This window comes from Terrapene carolina, unplaced genomic scaffold (genome assembly GCF_002925995.2).
Source record: "Terrapene carolina triunguis isolate 2854851 unplaced genomic scaffold, T_m_triunguis-2.0 Scaffold517, whole genome shotgun sequence".
In the NCBI taxonomy this organism is placed as follows: Eukaryota; Metazoa; Chordata; order Testudines; family Emydidae; genus Terrapene; species Terrapene triunguis.
In genome coordinates, this window is record NW_020664868.1 from 5822161 (window position 1) to 5838488 (window position 16328).

At 49.5% G+C, this 16328-nt stretch overlaps 2 protein-coding genes across 4 annotated transcripts in view; one reads left to right on the top strand and one right to left on the bottom strand.

Annotated features, from left to right (window-relative positions):
- The window catches only part of LOC112107877 (zinc finger protein 271-like), an 879239-nt gene that overhangs the window by 578208 nt on the left and 284703 nt on the right, over positions 1 to 16328 (top strand). The window lies entirely within an intron of this gene.
- CLASRP (CLK4 associating serine/arginine rich protein) overlaps positions 1 to 16328 on the bottom strand; it is a 48299-nt gene that overhangs the window by 31751 nt on the left and 220 nt on the right. For all 3 annotated transcript variants that reach the window (XR_003370145.1, XM_026658878.1, XM_029913186.1), the window contains exons 2-6: positions 8043 to 8123; positions 7497 to 7573; positions 5718 to 5831; positions 4067 to 4164; positions 182 to 283 (exon numbers count right to left, since the gene is read on the bottom strand). Coding sequence is in view for 2 of the 3 variants with exons in the window: in XM_026658878.1 (XP_026514663.1) it covers positions 182 to 283; positions 4067 to 4164; positions 5718 to 5816 (299 nt within the window). In the remaining variant the exon portion in view is untranslated. The remainder of the gene's footprint in view (positions 1 to 181; positions 284 to 4066; positions 4165 to 5717; positions 5832 to 7496; positions 7574 to 8042; positions 8124 to 16328) is intronic.

The following is a 16328-nucleotide window of genomic DNA, read 5'->3' on the forward strand; positions in this document are numbered from 1 at the left end:
CGGGGGTCGGGTTACATTTACCAACCCTATGCCCTAAGGGATACCAACAGCAACAACACAGAATGCTCCCAAATCCCATTGGTCTGCACTCATCACCCAGCATTCTATGCCCTGCTAGAAAGGAAGAGGTGGGGGCTTCCAGAGAAGAGCTCCCAAGCAGTACTCCATGGAAATGGCTTACATTGGGTTGAGCAGTGGTGGGGTGTACATGGGAATGTAGTCCAGGTGAGCTCGCACATCAAACCGGTCGATCATGTTGTTCGTATCCCCTTGCCAGGGCATCCTGCAGGCAAGAGAGCAACAGACAAACTAAGGTCATTTAGCACCTCAACTGGGTACAAATGACAGACCTGCCAGCGAGACAAGCTGCTATGAAGAGGAAGCCAGAGGTGCTGGGGGCACTCAGTCTAGACCCAATGCAGTTCAGTCCCGTGACGTCTGTGCACTGGCTCTGCTGCATGGTACACAATGGGACACGCTCTTAGCCAGAGCGTAGTGACAATCGGAGTCTAGTAGGCCTACCCCAGGTATAAGCCTAACTGTGGGAAAGTGGATAAAACTTCATCAAATGTCACAATAATCTATAACAATAACTGTCAATGGGAAAAGGTGCCAAAGGGAGACAGAAAAAATGAAATGAGCCTAATAGAAAGGCCTCCTGATATAACTCAAGTATGTGAGATGGACATCATGCCAGGTAAACAAAAATGCATGGGACCGGAAATCAATAACCCCAAACTGGTGTGTCAAAAACTAAGCCTAACTGATGAACAAGATAACGAAGGGGTGTGCTATTCCTTCCATCACTCCGTTTTGGGGTCCTCAAAAGGAATGACTTGGGGGGGGGGGGAATCAACAAGAACAATGCTGGGTGACTAAATCAAGGAGAAGGAGTGATGGCTGCTACCCCCACCATCTCCTGAAACATTGGTATCCACCAAACCACCGCTGAGCCTTGGGCATTCTAATCCCAAGAGAATTCTAATCCTAGACCAGCCCAGGCCAAAGAGAGGGACCCGGATGACAGCACCACCTCCACCGGCTAAATCCCAAACACTATCTGGGATATGAGATTGTTGTCCCACACCTCCTTGTGCACCCTTGTCCTTCTCTGCCTTATTTCTTCTCTCTCCTATCCCTCTCCCTTTGCTTTCTGTTTAATAAGAGTCTGGCTTAGCAGGCGAAGACTGTATACACCTCTACCCCAATATAACGCTGTCCTCGGGAGCCAAAAAATCCTACCGCGTTATAGGTGAAACCACGTTATATCGAACTTGCTTTGATCTGCCGGAGTGTGCAGCCCCCCCCCCCGGAACGCTGCTTTACCGCGTTATATCCAAATTCGTGTTATATTGGGTCGCGTTATATCGAGGTAGAGGTGTATTTTGCAAACACTGCTGTAAGCCTGTGATCAGACAGGCAACTAAAGGCAAGGCCCTAAACAGCCTGATGCTGGTACAAGTTTGCCAGGTCTTAAAGGGGCTGATAAGATGATGTGGTGTGCCTGTGTTTTTCTAACAGTATTTGTCTTGTCTTCTAGGGAACAGGATTAGACCTTAACAACAACAGCTTCAGCCCGTCTTTTCTCTTTTCCCCAAAAAGAACAGTTATATTTGATTTCATCTAATAGACTATCACACAAGGGTTTTTTCCCCCTTCTAAAAATGGTCTCCAGCTAAAGGGAAAGGGAACAAGGGATGCTGTTGCAATAAAAGCCTTAATACTTTACATTTCAAATGCTTCGTTTCTACTTCTTCTGTATCTGTAATCAAAGGCTACAGGGATTTTTAATTGTATGTTTGCCACGGCACTAAGCAGGCTGAGGTCTCTGCATACCAAACCCTGAACCTTGTTTAACGCTGTGACCAGGTCATGTGACCACCTTTGACCAATTTATTCCACCTAAATTAATACAAGCAGCCACCTGTGACCCTGAGCCTTAGCGCCCTCCCTTTGAGAGTCTTGTTCTTCACCTCAGCAGGGCAAAGGAGTCCAGCATAAAAACACCGGTGCACTTGGACTTTCGTACTTTACTCACCCCCCAGTGGGGAGGAAGACAAGTGACCTTGTTACGTGTAACAGGTATCTCCTCAGAGGTGCTGCCAAAGGAAAATCCTGGGGCTTGTGGGGTCCTTTAAAATAAGGTGCAGGGGAGGGGCCTCTGCTCATTATGAACATTAGGAATCGTCCACACAGCGTGCTCTCTGCTGGAAAACACTAGTGAAAACTGAGCACTCAGGAGGGGAAGGAGGCGGGGCCAGACACCTTAGAACTCCTTGTTCCCCTATATTTCACTCAGACTTGGCAGCTGGCGGAAAGATCTGACACGCCCATCCCTCCAATGAAGAGCAGAGAACGCAGCCAGTCCAGCTGACTGCCCACCCATCAATGAGCGCCCCGCAAGAGTGGGGAAGAGCCGACTGGACGTTCCTGCTTCTTCTAAAGGTAAACACCAGGCAGAGCATGGTTTCAGAGGTGCCTCTATCCAGCAGGATGCAGCACTTGCCCCACTCCTGGGGTGGGGAATGGGGGACATCTTTGAACTTGCCTCAGGGAGGATAAAGAGGAGGGAGGGTCTGAGCCTGGACAGTCTCCTCTCAAACCACTGTCCCACAGTCAGCCTGTGCCAGAGAGAACAGTTCCTGTGGTCTCCCATCCCCCAACACAAACCTGCAGCAGGACCCCAGCTCCACAGAGAGGTCTGGCTAAGGCCTTGCCTGCCTCACGTATGGGGCCCTACCAAATTCACGGTCCATTTCGGTCAATTTCATGGTCATAGGATTTTTAAAATCATAAATGTCATTATTTCAGATATTTAAATCTGAAATTTCATGATGCTGTAACTGTAGGGGTCCTGACCCAAAAGAGGGTAGTGGGGGCATTGCAAGGTTATTGTAGGGGGGTTGTGGTATTGCCACCCTTACTTCTGCACTGCTGCGGCTGGCGGCGCGGCCTTCAGAACTGGGCAGCCAGAAAGCGGCAGCTGCCGGCCAGGAGCCCAGCTCTGAAGGCCGCATCACTGCCAGAAGCAGCACAGAAGGGAGAATGGTATGGTATGGTATGGCTACCCTTACTTCTGAGCTGCTGCCTTCAGAGCTGGGCCCTCAGCCAGCAGCTGCCACTCTCCGGCCGCCCATTGCCACCCTTACTTCTGCGCTGCTGCTGGCGGTGCTGCCTTCAGAGCTGGGCGCCTGGCCAGCAGCCGCCGCTTCTTTCCACCCAGCTCTGAAGGCGGGGCAGAAGTAAGGGTTGTGATATTGCCACCCCCTTAGAATAACCTTGCAACCCCCCCACAACCACATTTTGGGTCGGGACCCCCACTTTGAGAAACGCTGGTCTCCCCTGTGAAATCTGTATAATATAGGGTAAAAGTACACAAAAGACCAGATTTCACAGTGGAGACCAGATTTCACAGTCCGTGACACGTTTTTCAAAGCTGTGAATTTGGTAGGGCCCTACTCATGTACCTTGACTTATTACAGGGAGAACTAGCCATTTCCACAGTCTCCACTGTTCCTGGGGATTGGACCCAAGGTCCCTGTTCTGAGTTGCTGATCATATGCCCTGAGGATGGGGGGCGGGGGGGTGACTCCCTAGGGTACAGAACTGTACTCACAAGATGGCGTGCTCCCGCCAAGCCGACGTGCTGGCCAGCAGCATGCTCAAGGGACAGTCAGCCTGAAGTGCAGACAGCAAAGGAGCTTCAGGTGCAACGGGCCCCAAGCCTCCCACCAATTCTGGGGAGTTTACAGCCACTTCTTCCCACCTTTTAAAGAGATTTCTAAGTGCTGTGTGAACATGGGGGGAAGGAACTGACCACAGAAGGGACCCAGCATCACGGACCATGCACAAAAGCAAACAAACAGGAACACTCCAGACCTTCCCCCTCTTCTCCTTCACTTGGTCACCTTAGGGGATCCCACTAGTAATATAACAGCTACACCAAAGGGAGAGAAAGTCGATGGTGCCCCTTCGAGGACCTTCCAGCCACAATCCTCATCTGCTTCACTATGCTCCCAGCCTGTCAGTGCAGAGCTAGCAGGCAGGGCCCGCTCAAGCTACTCACATGTTGACAGGACTTTCAGCTGCAAGAGCAACGGCAGAATCCAAGTGGACCTTACACGCCCGGCCATGCACTTGGAGGAACTGAGCTGGGTCCTTTTTCTGGAAGAAGCACAAACACCGAGATGTATAAAGCTGGCATTTTACAGGATCTGGTCAGTTTGAGCAAGGCACCAAGTTATGCAGATGCTGAATGGCTGAGTCCAAAGCCACTGTAAGGGGTTTGCGCATTCATTAAAGCTACAAGTGAAATCCCTTCAGAGCAGAGCATCTGACAGTACCATGTGGAGGGGGGTGTTAAACACATCCTGGGCATCTCAGGCAGCAGCAGTTAAAGTGCCGAGCTACACTGAAGAGCGACAACAGAAGCAGCCCCTGCTTACTCGAATCTGCTTCATGTGCTTATCAGGGGCAAGCAGTGACAACACTTGTCACTGCTCTTAGCCCTGCAGAGCCAGCACAGCTGAGACGGAAGGAGCTGGATTCGATTCCTTCGTATGTGTCACCCAGTTTGCTTCCTACGCGGCAGGCAGTTGCACTTGAGCACATTCAAGAAAGGCTAAGGGGCTGCACAAGCGGTACAGCCGACCCGGCTTGGCCTGCAGAACCTTTGTTACTGGCGTTGCTGTGCAACCAAAGAATCAAGGTTTGCTCACAGATCCCCGGTGAATTCTGTGATGCTGGCAGCTAGGGAAAAAACCATTTTACTCGTAAACTGGGCAGACTTGATATGGCGTTAACCATGGCTCGGAGCAGGACTGCATTTTAGAGAGGGACACACGCCAGGGAAGCAGGCCAAAGAGCTGATCCAAGAGTCATGCTGCAGATCAGGCACTCCTGCATGTGGAATGTTTCCTGTAATCCTGCTCTGTTCTTCCAGAAAGGAAACTGAACCTGCAAGAATTCAATTCTACATAATGCCTCACAAGAGCATAACAGCCCAACAAACCATGATAACCACACAGCCCGCCAGTCAGCACCACAACTCTGCAGCCCTCTCCTTGGAGCAGCCCGGCACGCTGCTCTGCGGTCACAGCACCTCTGGGACAGTTCTGCCTGCTGAAGCAGACGTTGGTATGGGATTCAACACGCATCAATTCACTTAGGCAGAGGGGGACTGCAACTCTCAGGGGAGGACTGAGCCGCCAAAGCAAGAGGAGTGGCTGCCACAAGGCCTCGTTCCGTTTCTCCTTCCTCGGCTTTGGAGGGAGGCACAATGAATATTGCCGGCGCTCAGAGTGCAGACCCGCACTGTGCACAGGGAAAGCCGATACTTTCAGAAACTCAACTGTGTAATTTTTCCCTGCGAGACACAATAATGTGGTTGGTAGCCACCTGATCTACAGCAAAACCCCACAGCACAGAGGTGTTTCTAGCCTGAGACAAACAGACTTGGCACTATCTGTCCAGGCCTAACGACCGTTAAAGGCAAAAACTTAATGCTAGAGTAAAGTCACCGAAATGAGGAAGGGCCGAAGGTCCCAGCAGTAGCGGACACGCACCTTGGACGCTTCCTGTGTGTGCTTTGCAACTGAACAGCAATATATAAAGCTGCATGAAGCCAGACATGGGAACAGAAAACAACGGGCGCACTACCCAACCCGACAGCAAGGGCCACAGATCGGGATGGCGGGGCCGGGGCCAGGGACACTCACTATTTTTTCATAGTATTCTCTCCGACGCTCGGCTCGTTTCTTATAATCGACCATCATCCCACGGAGCTTGCGCTCATGTTTCCGGGCTTCGTGCCACATCCTGCTGTCCACAAGCTGTCAAAGGGAGGGAATACAGAACTGAGTAAAACCAACAATCTTTCAGCACTCCCAGAGCCTGGGGTGCACTCTAGGATGTGTGCACACAGCCGAGGAGAGAAACGCAGACTCCACTCTGCACACAGACACCAGCAAGCTCAGTGACTGAGCGTTACGGGTTAAGCCAGGAACAAACATGGTTGCAGAGCGCTGCGGTGGATGCCACGGCCATCACCAATGGCTGCAATCAAACACTCCCCCAAGCCTCAGCCCCAGGGAGCCAGTCACAGGGCTCAAGACATTGTCTACACTTACACCGGTGCAGCTGTGCTGCTGAAGCACTTAGTGAAGATACTAAATACACCTCCCCAAGAGGCAGTAGCTATGTTGACAGGAAAAGCCCTCCTATGTTGACAGGAGAAGCTGTCTACACCAGAAGGTTGGTCAGTATAACTGCGTCACTCAGGGATGTGGATTTTCCACACTCCAGAGCAACACAGTTATACCAATGTAAGTTTGTAGTGTAGACCAGGCTAAGTATTCTAGGGTAGAAAAGCATCAGGCTGCTCTCCTCATTCCAGGACCAGGAAGGAGAGGCTGTAAGAGATCATAATCAAAAGGAAAAATCTGCTACATGGCACCCATCCTGAGAGACTCCAAGAGCACAAAGTCTTAGGCAGAAGGGTACAGAGGACCGTGAATAGGAGAGTCAGAGCATCCGGGAGAAGTGGGCTGAACATAAGACTAGCCAGACTGGGTCAGACCAATGGTCCATCTAGCCCAGTATCCTGTCTTCCGAGAGTGGCCAATGCCAGCGTTTCAGAGGGAATGAACAGAACAGAATTATGGAGTGATCCATCCCCTGTCATCCAGTCTCAGCTTCTGGCAGTAACTGCAGCGAGGGGTCTATTTGGTCTCTATCTGAGCAGGTGGGAAACAGCCTCTTGGCTTCGAGGCTGGCCAGTCAGGTTGGAAGGATATTACAGTAGTGAGGTTACTGGTGTGAGACAATGCATAGCGATGAGAGAGACAGGTGGGAAATGAAAGGAGAAAAACATTTTAGCACAGGGACAGCTAATCCAAAGGAAATACACCACAAGAGAGAGTGAGCGGGACAGCAGGAACACCTACTCGGCCAGGGTACCTCTCTGCCCCCCCGCCCCCGTCACCATGGCATCTGAGCACGTCCGTCTTTCATGTACTTATCCTCATGCCCGAGTGAGGCAGGGCAGGACTATCACCCCCATTGCACAGATGGGAATTGAGGCCCAGAGAGACTAAGTGACTTGCCCAGAATCACACAGGATGTTTGTGATGGGGCAGGAATTGACCCCAGGGCTCCCACTGGTCCATCCTTCCTTCGAAGGCTGAGAGCAAGCCAGACAGGTGCTTGCATCGTGAGCATCCCAAAGACACCCTGCAGACATGGGCTGCGCTCACATCAGGACAAGCCCCAAGAGCCCTTGGCTGGAGTCAAGGGACTGAAAAGCCCCATTAGCTCCCTTCCAGTCCACTTCACACCTCACTCTCAGGCCTTTCCACGCCCACAAATCCTCCCCTCCCCCGGAACAGTTACCCAGCCCTTCCGCAGAGACACTCTGAGTGCCCCGCCGAAGGGGGGGGGGGGGAAGGGGGCTAATCTCAAGAGAGGTCACAAGCTGGATGGAGGAGGGCGATACTCACAGAAGAGCAGCGTGGAGACTTGGGAGCAGCAGTCGTGTGCTCACTCAGCACAGCCCATGAGCCAAGGGAAGAGGAGCCTAAACAAAGAGCACACTGCAGGTCAGTGGCCTGGGCCGGCACACCACAGGGCTACAACAAACAGAGCGAAGGCCAGGGGTCTCTCAGTGTGGGGGAATAGGGGTCCCTCCCTCAAGGGGACACACGCTGTGTGCAGGAGCAGCTCTGTCCTCAGCACAGGTTCACAGGAATCACCTCACTGACAGCAGCACAGAACAGGAGCTGGGCCAGGAGTTCTTCCCGCTCTGCAGGGCTGGGTCTCTGCTATGTTCCCCGGCCCACACATTCACACTCAATACCACAGCCAAGACATGAGGCGAGTCCGGCCAGCCAGGAGCTCCTTTGGCTGAGCAGTCTTTGCTGCTGCTTCTACCCCAAGCTTACTAGGGACCCCCCCCCCCGAGGAGCCCAGCTCTGTCAGCTCCAAGTTTGCCATCTCTAGCCTGAGAGTTAAGGGCAGAAGGCTCTCCTCACTGTTAATGGACCTACTGAAGGAATGTTCCCAATCCAAGAGAGGCAGTGGCTACATCACGTCTTGCTGATCTTCTCTTTGAAGAAGTTGACAAGCTCCTGCATGGAAAGAGCATAGGATGGGCAAAAGTTAAAGCTGAGCTTTCACCTAGACAGCAGCAGCACCCATCTCATCCTACACCGGGGAGCAGCGCCCAGACACCAGCACCCCCCATTCCCTGCCCCACATGGGGGGGCAGCGCCCAGACACCAGCATCCCCATTCCCTGCCCCACATGAGGGGGCAGTACCCACACACTGGCAACCCCCTATGCCCCACCCCACCCCACTCAGGGAGACAGTGCCCAGACATCAGCACCCTGCATCCCCCACCACACTGGTGGGAGGGGGGCAGCAGCACCCATAGAGCTTAAGATCAGAAGGGACCACCAGATGATCTAGTCTGACCTCCTGTGTGTCACAGGCCACCACCATCACAAACCCCAAGAACCGAAATTAAACCTAAGCATTGCAGCCCACAGGAGACGAGACTATTACGTGCCACAGGCAGAGAACAGGAGGGACTGAGGGGCCCCCACAATGGCAGGGAAATGATTACATGAGATACACCCTGATAATCCTGGCAAGCGACCAGCACCCACACGCTGCAGAGGAAGATGAAAAACCCCCAAGGTTCCTGCCACTCTGACCTGGGAGCAAGTTCCTCCTCCACCCCCCATATGGCAACCAGTGAGACCCCCAAGCCTGTGAGCAAGAACCAGCCAGCCAAGCACTTGAGAGAGCTCAGTGCCATCCTCACCCAATATCCTCTCTCCACCTAGAGCCATGCCTGAGGCATTAAAGGAAGGAGCCCCAAAAAAAGCCCAGAATACTTTGAAGAAGAAAAAATCCCTTCCTGACCCCAGCAGGCAGCTGGCTGAAGCCCTGATGCACAAGCTTTTAGGAGCATGATACATAAATCAGAAGAGAGCACCAGGGCTGCTGATCCCTGTCCCCTGCCCTATCAGAAGCAACCCCGTCATACAATCACACTCAAATTTCATAGAACCGTACGACTGGAAGAGAGGACTATGTATTATCCAGTGGTTCTCAACCTGGCCCAATCAGCACACAGCTGCGGCCCATGTGACATAGATCATAGATTATCAGGGTTGGAAGGGACCTCAGGAGGTCATCTAGTCCAACCCCCTGCTCAAAGCAGGGCCAATACCCAGACAGATTTTTGCCCCAGATCCCTAAATGGCCCCCTCAAGGATTGAACTCACAACCCTGGGTTTAGCAGGCCAATATTCAAACCACTGAGATATCCTGGTACAGGGCCATACAGGTAGTATTGCATCTGTGGCCCATAATGGTAAATAGGTTGAGAACCACTAATATAAACCATCCCTGACAGGTGTTTATCTCACCTGCTCTTAAAAATCTCCTATGATAGAGATTCCACAACCTCCCTCGGCAATTTATTCCAGTGCTTAACCACCCTGACAGGAAGTTTTTCCTAATGTGTTGCAGGGGTTCTCACAACACATTTTTTGGTGGTCTCAGAGTGCAGCCATCAACTCTTGCTGGTGGCCGCTTTGACGATTTTTCCTAAAATACTTAACTTTAGGAAAAAACAAATAAATATGCACATGTCCATGTCCAAATCATTGTAATTTATTTATGTAGGGTTTTCTTTGCAGATTCAATAACACCACACACACTTGTCTCTATTCTTTACAGAGTAGAAACCCAAATAGGGTGCTTTGCACGTTCTTGTCTTTTTGTTGTTGTTTCCTTTGCTTTTTTTGGTTGTGTTTGGGGTTTTTTAGACTTGCTACCTAGTAAGTCTGCTTTGTATGTTTGTTAAAATCACTTTTCTCAGCAGCAGACTTGTTAGCTAGCTGGGAGACAGTGAAAAGTGACATTAAACATACAAATAGCACTTTGCACAGCAGACTTACTCAGCCCAGATGGGTGAGGGGCCAGGGGTGATAAGGACGGGATGAGCCTGAAGCCCAGCAGCTGGGGGATGGAGCCTGCTGCTGTGCAGCCAAAACCTAGAGCCCGAAGGCCCACGCTCAGAGCCCGTGGCCGGAGCCCGCTGCCGCTCAGCCAGAACCTGCCGCCTGCCACACCAGTGTTGAAGCTGGAAGCCTGAGCCCCATCACCCCCGGAAAGGTGGAGAACTCACACCGGCTGTCTGCTCATCCAGCATTTGTGGCTCAAGAGGGGGTTAAGGGCCCAACCCCTCCTTGTGGCCACCATCCCCCCACATCCCTGCACATGATACTGTGGCCGCAAGAAAAGCCCCTGGCAGCTGCCTGCGGCCACAGTGGCAGCATTTGAGAAACGTTGGTCTAGAGCTCCGCGTAGATACAAAATTTATATCTGTGGAGCTGCAGGGCTCTACCAGGAACCGCAGCGGTGACAGCAGCAGCAGGTTGGGCTGCCGCTCGCAGGAGCCAGTGCCCAGTCCAGGAAGCTCCTCCATTGTGGCTGTACTGCCCCCAGCCCCGCCCACTGGGGCGGTCACCAGGCTCACCGGCAGCTGTCTGTTCATGCTTTGTGTGTGCAAGTGCTCCCAGACAGGAAATACACACCGCTGCATGGAAGGGACTCCTGTCCGGGAACGTGCGAGTCGCTTGTGGATATAAATTTCGTATCTGCGTAGGGCTCTACTAATGTCCAACCTAAACTGCCCTTGCTGCAATTTAAACCCGTTGCTTCTTTTCCTATCCTCAGAGGTTAATGAGAACAGTTTTTCTCCCTCCTCCTTGTACCAACCTTTTAAATACACCACTACCTCGATATAACGTGACCCGATATAACACGAATTTGGATATAACACGGTAAAGCAGTGCTCCGGGCGGGCGGGGCTGCGCACTCCGGTGGATCAAAGCAAGTTCAATATAACGCGGTTTCACCTATAACACGGTAAGATTGTTTGGCTCTCGAGGACAGCGTTATATCAAGGTAGAGGTGTACTTGAAAACTGTTATGTCCCCTCTCAGCATTCTCTTCTCCAGACTAAACAAACCCAATTTTTTCATTCTTCCCTCATAGGTCATGTTTTCTAGAACTTTAATAATTTTTGTTGCTCTTCTCTGGACTTCCTCCAATTTGTTCACATCTCTCCTGAAATGTGGCGCCCTGAACTGGACACAATACTCCAGCTGAGGCCTAATCAGCACAGAGTAAAGCAGAAGGATTACTTCTTGTGTCTTGGTTACAACAATCCTGCTAATGCAAAACAAGAAAATGTCATTCTAGGATGTAACAGTGTTATACTGTTCACTCATATTTAGCTTATGGTCCCCTATGACCCCCCAGATCCCTTTCCGCAGTACTCCTTCCTAAGCAGTCATTTCCCATTTTGTGTGTGCGCAACTGATTGTTCCTTCCTAGGTGGAGCACTTTGCATTTGTCCTTACTGAATTTCATCCTATTTACTTCAGACCATTTCTTCAGTTTGTCCAGCTCATTTAAAATTTTATTCCTATCCTCCAAAGCACTTGCAACCCCTCCCAGCTTGGTATCGTCCGCAAACTTTATAAGTGTAACTCTCTATGCCATTATCTAAATCATTGATGAAGATACTGAACAGAACTGGACCCAGAAGTGATCCCTGCGGGTCCCCACTCATTATGCCCTTCCAGCTTGACTGTGAACCACTGATAATTACTTTCTGGGAATGGTTTTCCAACCAGTTGTGCAACCACCTTATAATAGCTCCATCTAGGTTGTAATTCCCTAGTTTATGAGAAGGTCATACAAGACAGTATCAAAAGCCTTACTAAAGTCAAGATGTACCACAGCTACCGCTCTCCTCACCCCATGCACAGGGCTTGTTACCCTGTCAAAGAAAGCTTTTAGGTTGGCTTGACACAATTTGTTTTTTACAAATCCATGCTGACTGTTACTTATCACCTTATTAGCTTCTAGGTGTCTTCAAATCGATTACTTAATTATTTGCTCCACTATCTTACTGAAGTTAAATTGACTGGTCTGCAATTCCGTGGGTTGTCCTTATTCCCCTTTTTATAGTTTGGCACTGTATTTGCCCTCTTCCACTCCTCTGGAATCTCTCCAGTCTTCCATGACTTTTCAAAGATAATCACCAAAGGCTAAGATATCTCCTCAGTCAGCTCCTTGAGTATTCTAGATGTATTTCATTAGGCCCTGGTGACTTGAAGACATCTAACTTGTCTATGTAATTTTTAACTGGGTCCTTCCCTATTTTAGCCTCTGATCTTACCTCATTTTCACTGGCATTCATTAAGTTACATGTCCAATTACTACTAAACATTTTGGCAATAACAGAAACAAAAAAGTTATTTAGCACTTCTACCATTTCCACATTTTCTGTTATTGTTTTTCCAGCCTCATTGATTAACATGCCTACCCTGTCCTTGGTCTTCCTCTGAAATGTTCCATAACTCTGAACAAGATATTACAGACTTCAGCCACGGTGGGGGTGGGGTCAGTGCTCCAGGCATGGGGGGATCATGGCTCCGGGCTTCTGCCCTGGGGGAGCACCAGGGCTCAGGGCCTTAGACCTGGGGGGAGCGCTAGGGCTGGGGGCTTCAGCCCTGTGGCTCTGCTCCCGGTTTCAGCATGGGGGACACCGGGGCTCGGGGCTTTACATGGGGAACACTGGGGTTGAAACCAGCTCTCATCTTGTAGCTAAAGCCCCGAGCCCCAGTGCTCCCCGCCTCTAAAGCTCTGCACCTCAGTGTTCTCATGAGGCAGAAGCCCTGAGCCACCCCACCAGCCCCAACTGGCTAAAGCCCTGAGCCCCAGGGCTAAACCCCAAGGCAGAACAGTATTTGTTTGTTTTTTTGCTCTTTGTCTCCGCTGTTGCCTGACTGATTACTTCCGGTTCCACAGGTTGTCCGGTAAGTCTGTAACTCTGGTGTTCATACCTTTGAGGTTCTACTGTAGATTACAGAATAAAAGCTACTGGTTAGGCCCGCTTATTACTGGATGTGATAACGACAGTTTTCTTCATCGAATCATCTCTGAACCAACAAGAGGTGATGCAAATTTTAGGGTACGTCTATACTACCCGCCAGATAGTGGCGGAAGCAGAGTCGACGGGGGAGCGGCAGCGGTCGACTCGCCGCCGTCCTCACAGCCAGGTAAATCAACCTTAGATACGCCGGCTATTCGCGTAGCTGAAGTTGCGTATCTTAGGTCGACCCCCAGTGTAGACCTAGCCTTAGACTTGTTTTTGGTAAGTAGTGAGGACATCATAGAAGAACTGGTTGTGAGAAATAACGTTAAACAAGTGACCATGAGTTGACTGAGTTAAAATTAAATGGAAAGGTCATTAAAACCAGGTCATCAGCTATGATTTTTTATTTCAAAAGGGCAGACTTTTGAGCAATTAAGGGAATTAGTTAAAGAAGTCAACTGGACTGAGGAGTTCAAGGACTTAAATGTGAAGGAGGCTTGGAATTTTTTTCAAATCACCTATACGAAAACTATCTGAACTGTGCATCACAAGGGGGAAAATTTGTAGGGAAAGACTCCAGAGCCAGCAGGATAAATAGCCACCTTAAAAAGGTTACTAGGAGTAAGCAGAGAACTTTTAGGGAATGGAAAAAGGGGTTGATAAGCAAAGAAAGCTACATCATGGAGGTTAGAAAACACAGGAATAAAGTGAGGCTTACTGAAAGTCAAGCTGAATTAGCTACTGCCAAAGAAACTAAATAAGTAGTGGTTTCTTAGTTATACAAATAAAAAGAAAATAAGGAAAGGATTAGGTTGGGCCACTATGCAGTGCAGATGGGAAGACGACTAAAGAATCTAGGTATGGCCCAAAAACTAAATGTATACTTGCCTGGGTTTTCAGTGAGGATGATAACATGGAATATGTGCATGAAGGCAGCATAGCTGATGGAAATGAGTGTCTAGAAATGCAAATTATCACATCTGAGGCGGAACAAAAACTTAAAGAACTTAATGCTCTCAAATCAGTGGGACCGGATAGTTTCCCCCCCAGAATACTGTAAAAAGAACTGGCATATGAGCTAGTTAATCTGGTAGCAAGAATTTTTAATAAATATACGTACGTAGGAGTTGAACCATATGACTAGAGAACAGCTAACATTGTGTGTATATTTGGGGGGGGGGGGAAGAACACCTGGGCAATTACAGACCTGTTAATCTGACCTCAACAGAATGCAAGGCTTTGAATTGTGAGGTAAACAATAATTAAATTCCTAGAGGTAAACGGTGATGGGGATGTAATGCAATACGGGTTTCCAAAGGTAGATCACACCAGACTAATCAGATAACCTTCATGGAGAGAATAAGCAATTTTTTAGATAAGAGAAGTTCAGTAGATTTAATATACCTGGGCTTCAGTAAAGCATATGATACAGTACCACATGGGAAATTATTAGTTAAATTAGGGAAGATCAGTATAAGCATTGTAATGTAGATAAGGAACTGACTTAAGGGGAGAAGACAATGGCTTGTGCTGAAAGATGAACTGAAAGGTTATTACTTGAGTTCCTCAAAGATTGGTCTTGGGACCAATGTTATTCAATATCTTTATTAATTCATAAATTCCAACAACAGAAAGGGCCACTGTGACCATCTAATCTGACATCCTATATAACAAAGGCCAGAAAACTTCCCCAAAATAATTCCCAGAGCAGATCTTTTAGAAAAACAGCCACTCTTGATTTAATAACTGTCAGTGATGGAGATCCACAACCCTTGATAAATTGTTCCATTGGCTAATTACGCTCACTAAAAAATTTAAGCCTTATTTCTAGTCTCAATGTATCTAGCTTCAACTTCCAGGTACTGGATGTTATACCTTTGTCTGATAGACTGAAGAGCCCAGTATTAAATATTCATTCCCCATGTAAGCACTTATAGACTGTGATCAAGTCACTCCTTAACCTTCCCTTTGTTATGCTAAATCAATTGTGCTCCTTGAGCCTATCACTATAAGGCATATTTTCTAATCCTTCAGTCATTCTTGTGGCACTTCTCTGACCCCTCGCCAATTTAGCAACATCCTTCAATTGTGGGCACCAGACCTGGACACAGAATTACAGCAATGGTCACACCAGTACCAAACACAGAGATAAAAAAACTTCTCTACTCCTATTTGAGAATCCCCTGTCTATATAGTCCTGGGATGCAATAGCTCTTTTGGCCAATACATCACATTGTGAGGTCATGTTCAGTTGATTAGCTCCCACAACACCCAAATCTTTTTCAGGGGTAACTGCTTTCCAGGACAGTCTCCCAGGCACATTCCTGCACATGTTCCATGGTACAATCCTTACTGAAAACTGAAGCAAAACATTCATTTACATTTTAGGAACATAGAATCATAGAGGTTATGGGTTGGAAGAGACTCAGGAGGTCATCTAGTCCAACCCCCTGATAAATCATCCCAGCCAGGGCTTTGTCAAGATGGGCCTTAAAAACCTCTAAGGAAGGAGATTCCACCACCTCCCTAGGTAACCCATTCCAGTGCTTCACCACCCTCCTAGTGAAATAGTTTTTTCCTAATATCCAACCTACACCTCCCCCACTGCAATTTGAGATCATTACTTCTTGTTCTGTCATCTGCCATCACTGAGAACAGCCGAGCTCCATCCTCTTTGGAACCCCCCTTCAGGTAGTTGAAGGCTGCTATCAAATCCCCCCTCATACCTAGATTATCTTCAGCCTTCTCCCCATTCACATCACACAATGGCCCAAACCCACTCAGCCTTCCTTATTCTTTTATTTATATCACCAGTTCTCAACCAGGGGGTCTGAGGCTCCCGGGGGGGGGGAGGGGGGCAAGGGGGACCACGAGCAGGTTTCAGTGGGTCCACCAAGCAGTGGGAGCATTATACTCACTGGGGCCCAGGGCAGAAAGCTGAAGCCAAAGCCTGAGCAATTGGTTTGGGATCCTGGGCAACTGCCCTGCTTGCTACCCCCTAATGCCAGCCTGGCTTTTATATGCAGAAAAGCAGTTGTGGCACAGGTGAGCAGTGGAGTTTTTTTGGGGGGGGGGGGGGGCGCACACAGCCTCAGAAAGAAAAAGGTTGAGAACACAAATTATATAATTATACCCAGGTACTGATCGCCCCATCCTCTGCTCGCCCCACACCAAGGGAGGGGGGCACATATCCAGGTACCATTACCCCCAGAGCCTGCAGGGGGGGAAAACCATGCCCAGCTACCATCAACCCTGGCCCCCACCCCCCGCCCTGGGGAGATGGGGGGGAACGTGCCCAGCTCCCATCACCCCCCCGCCCCGCCCTGAGGAGATGGGGGGGGAACGTGCCCAGCTCCCATCACCCCCCCC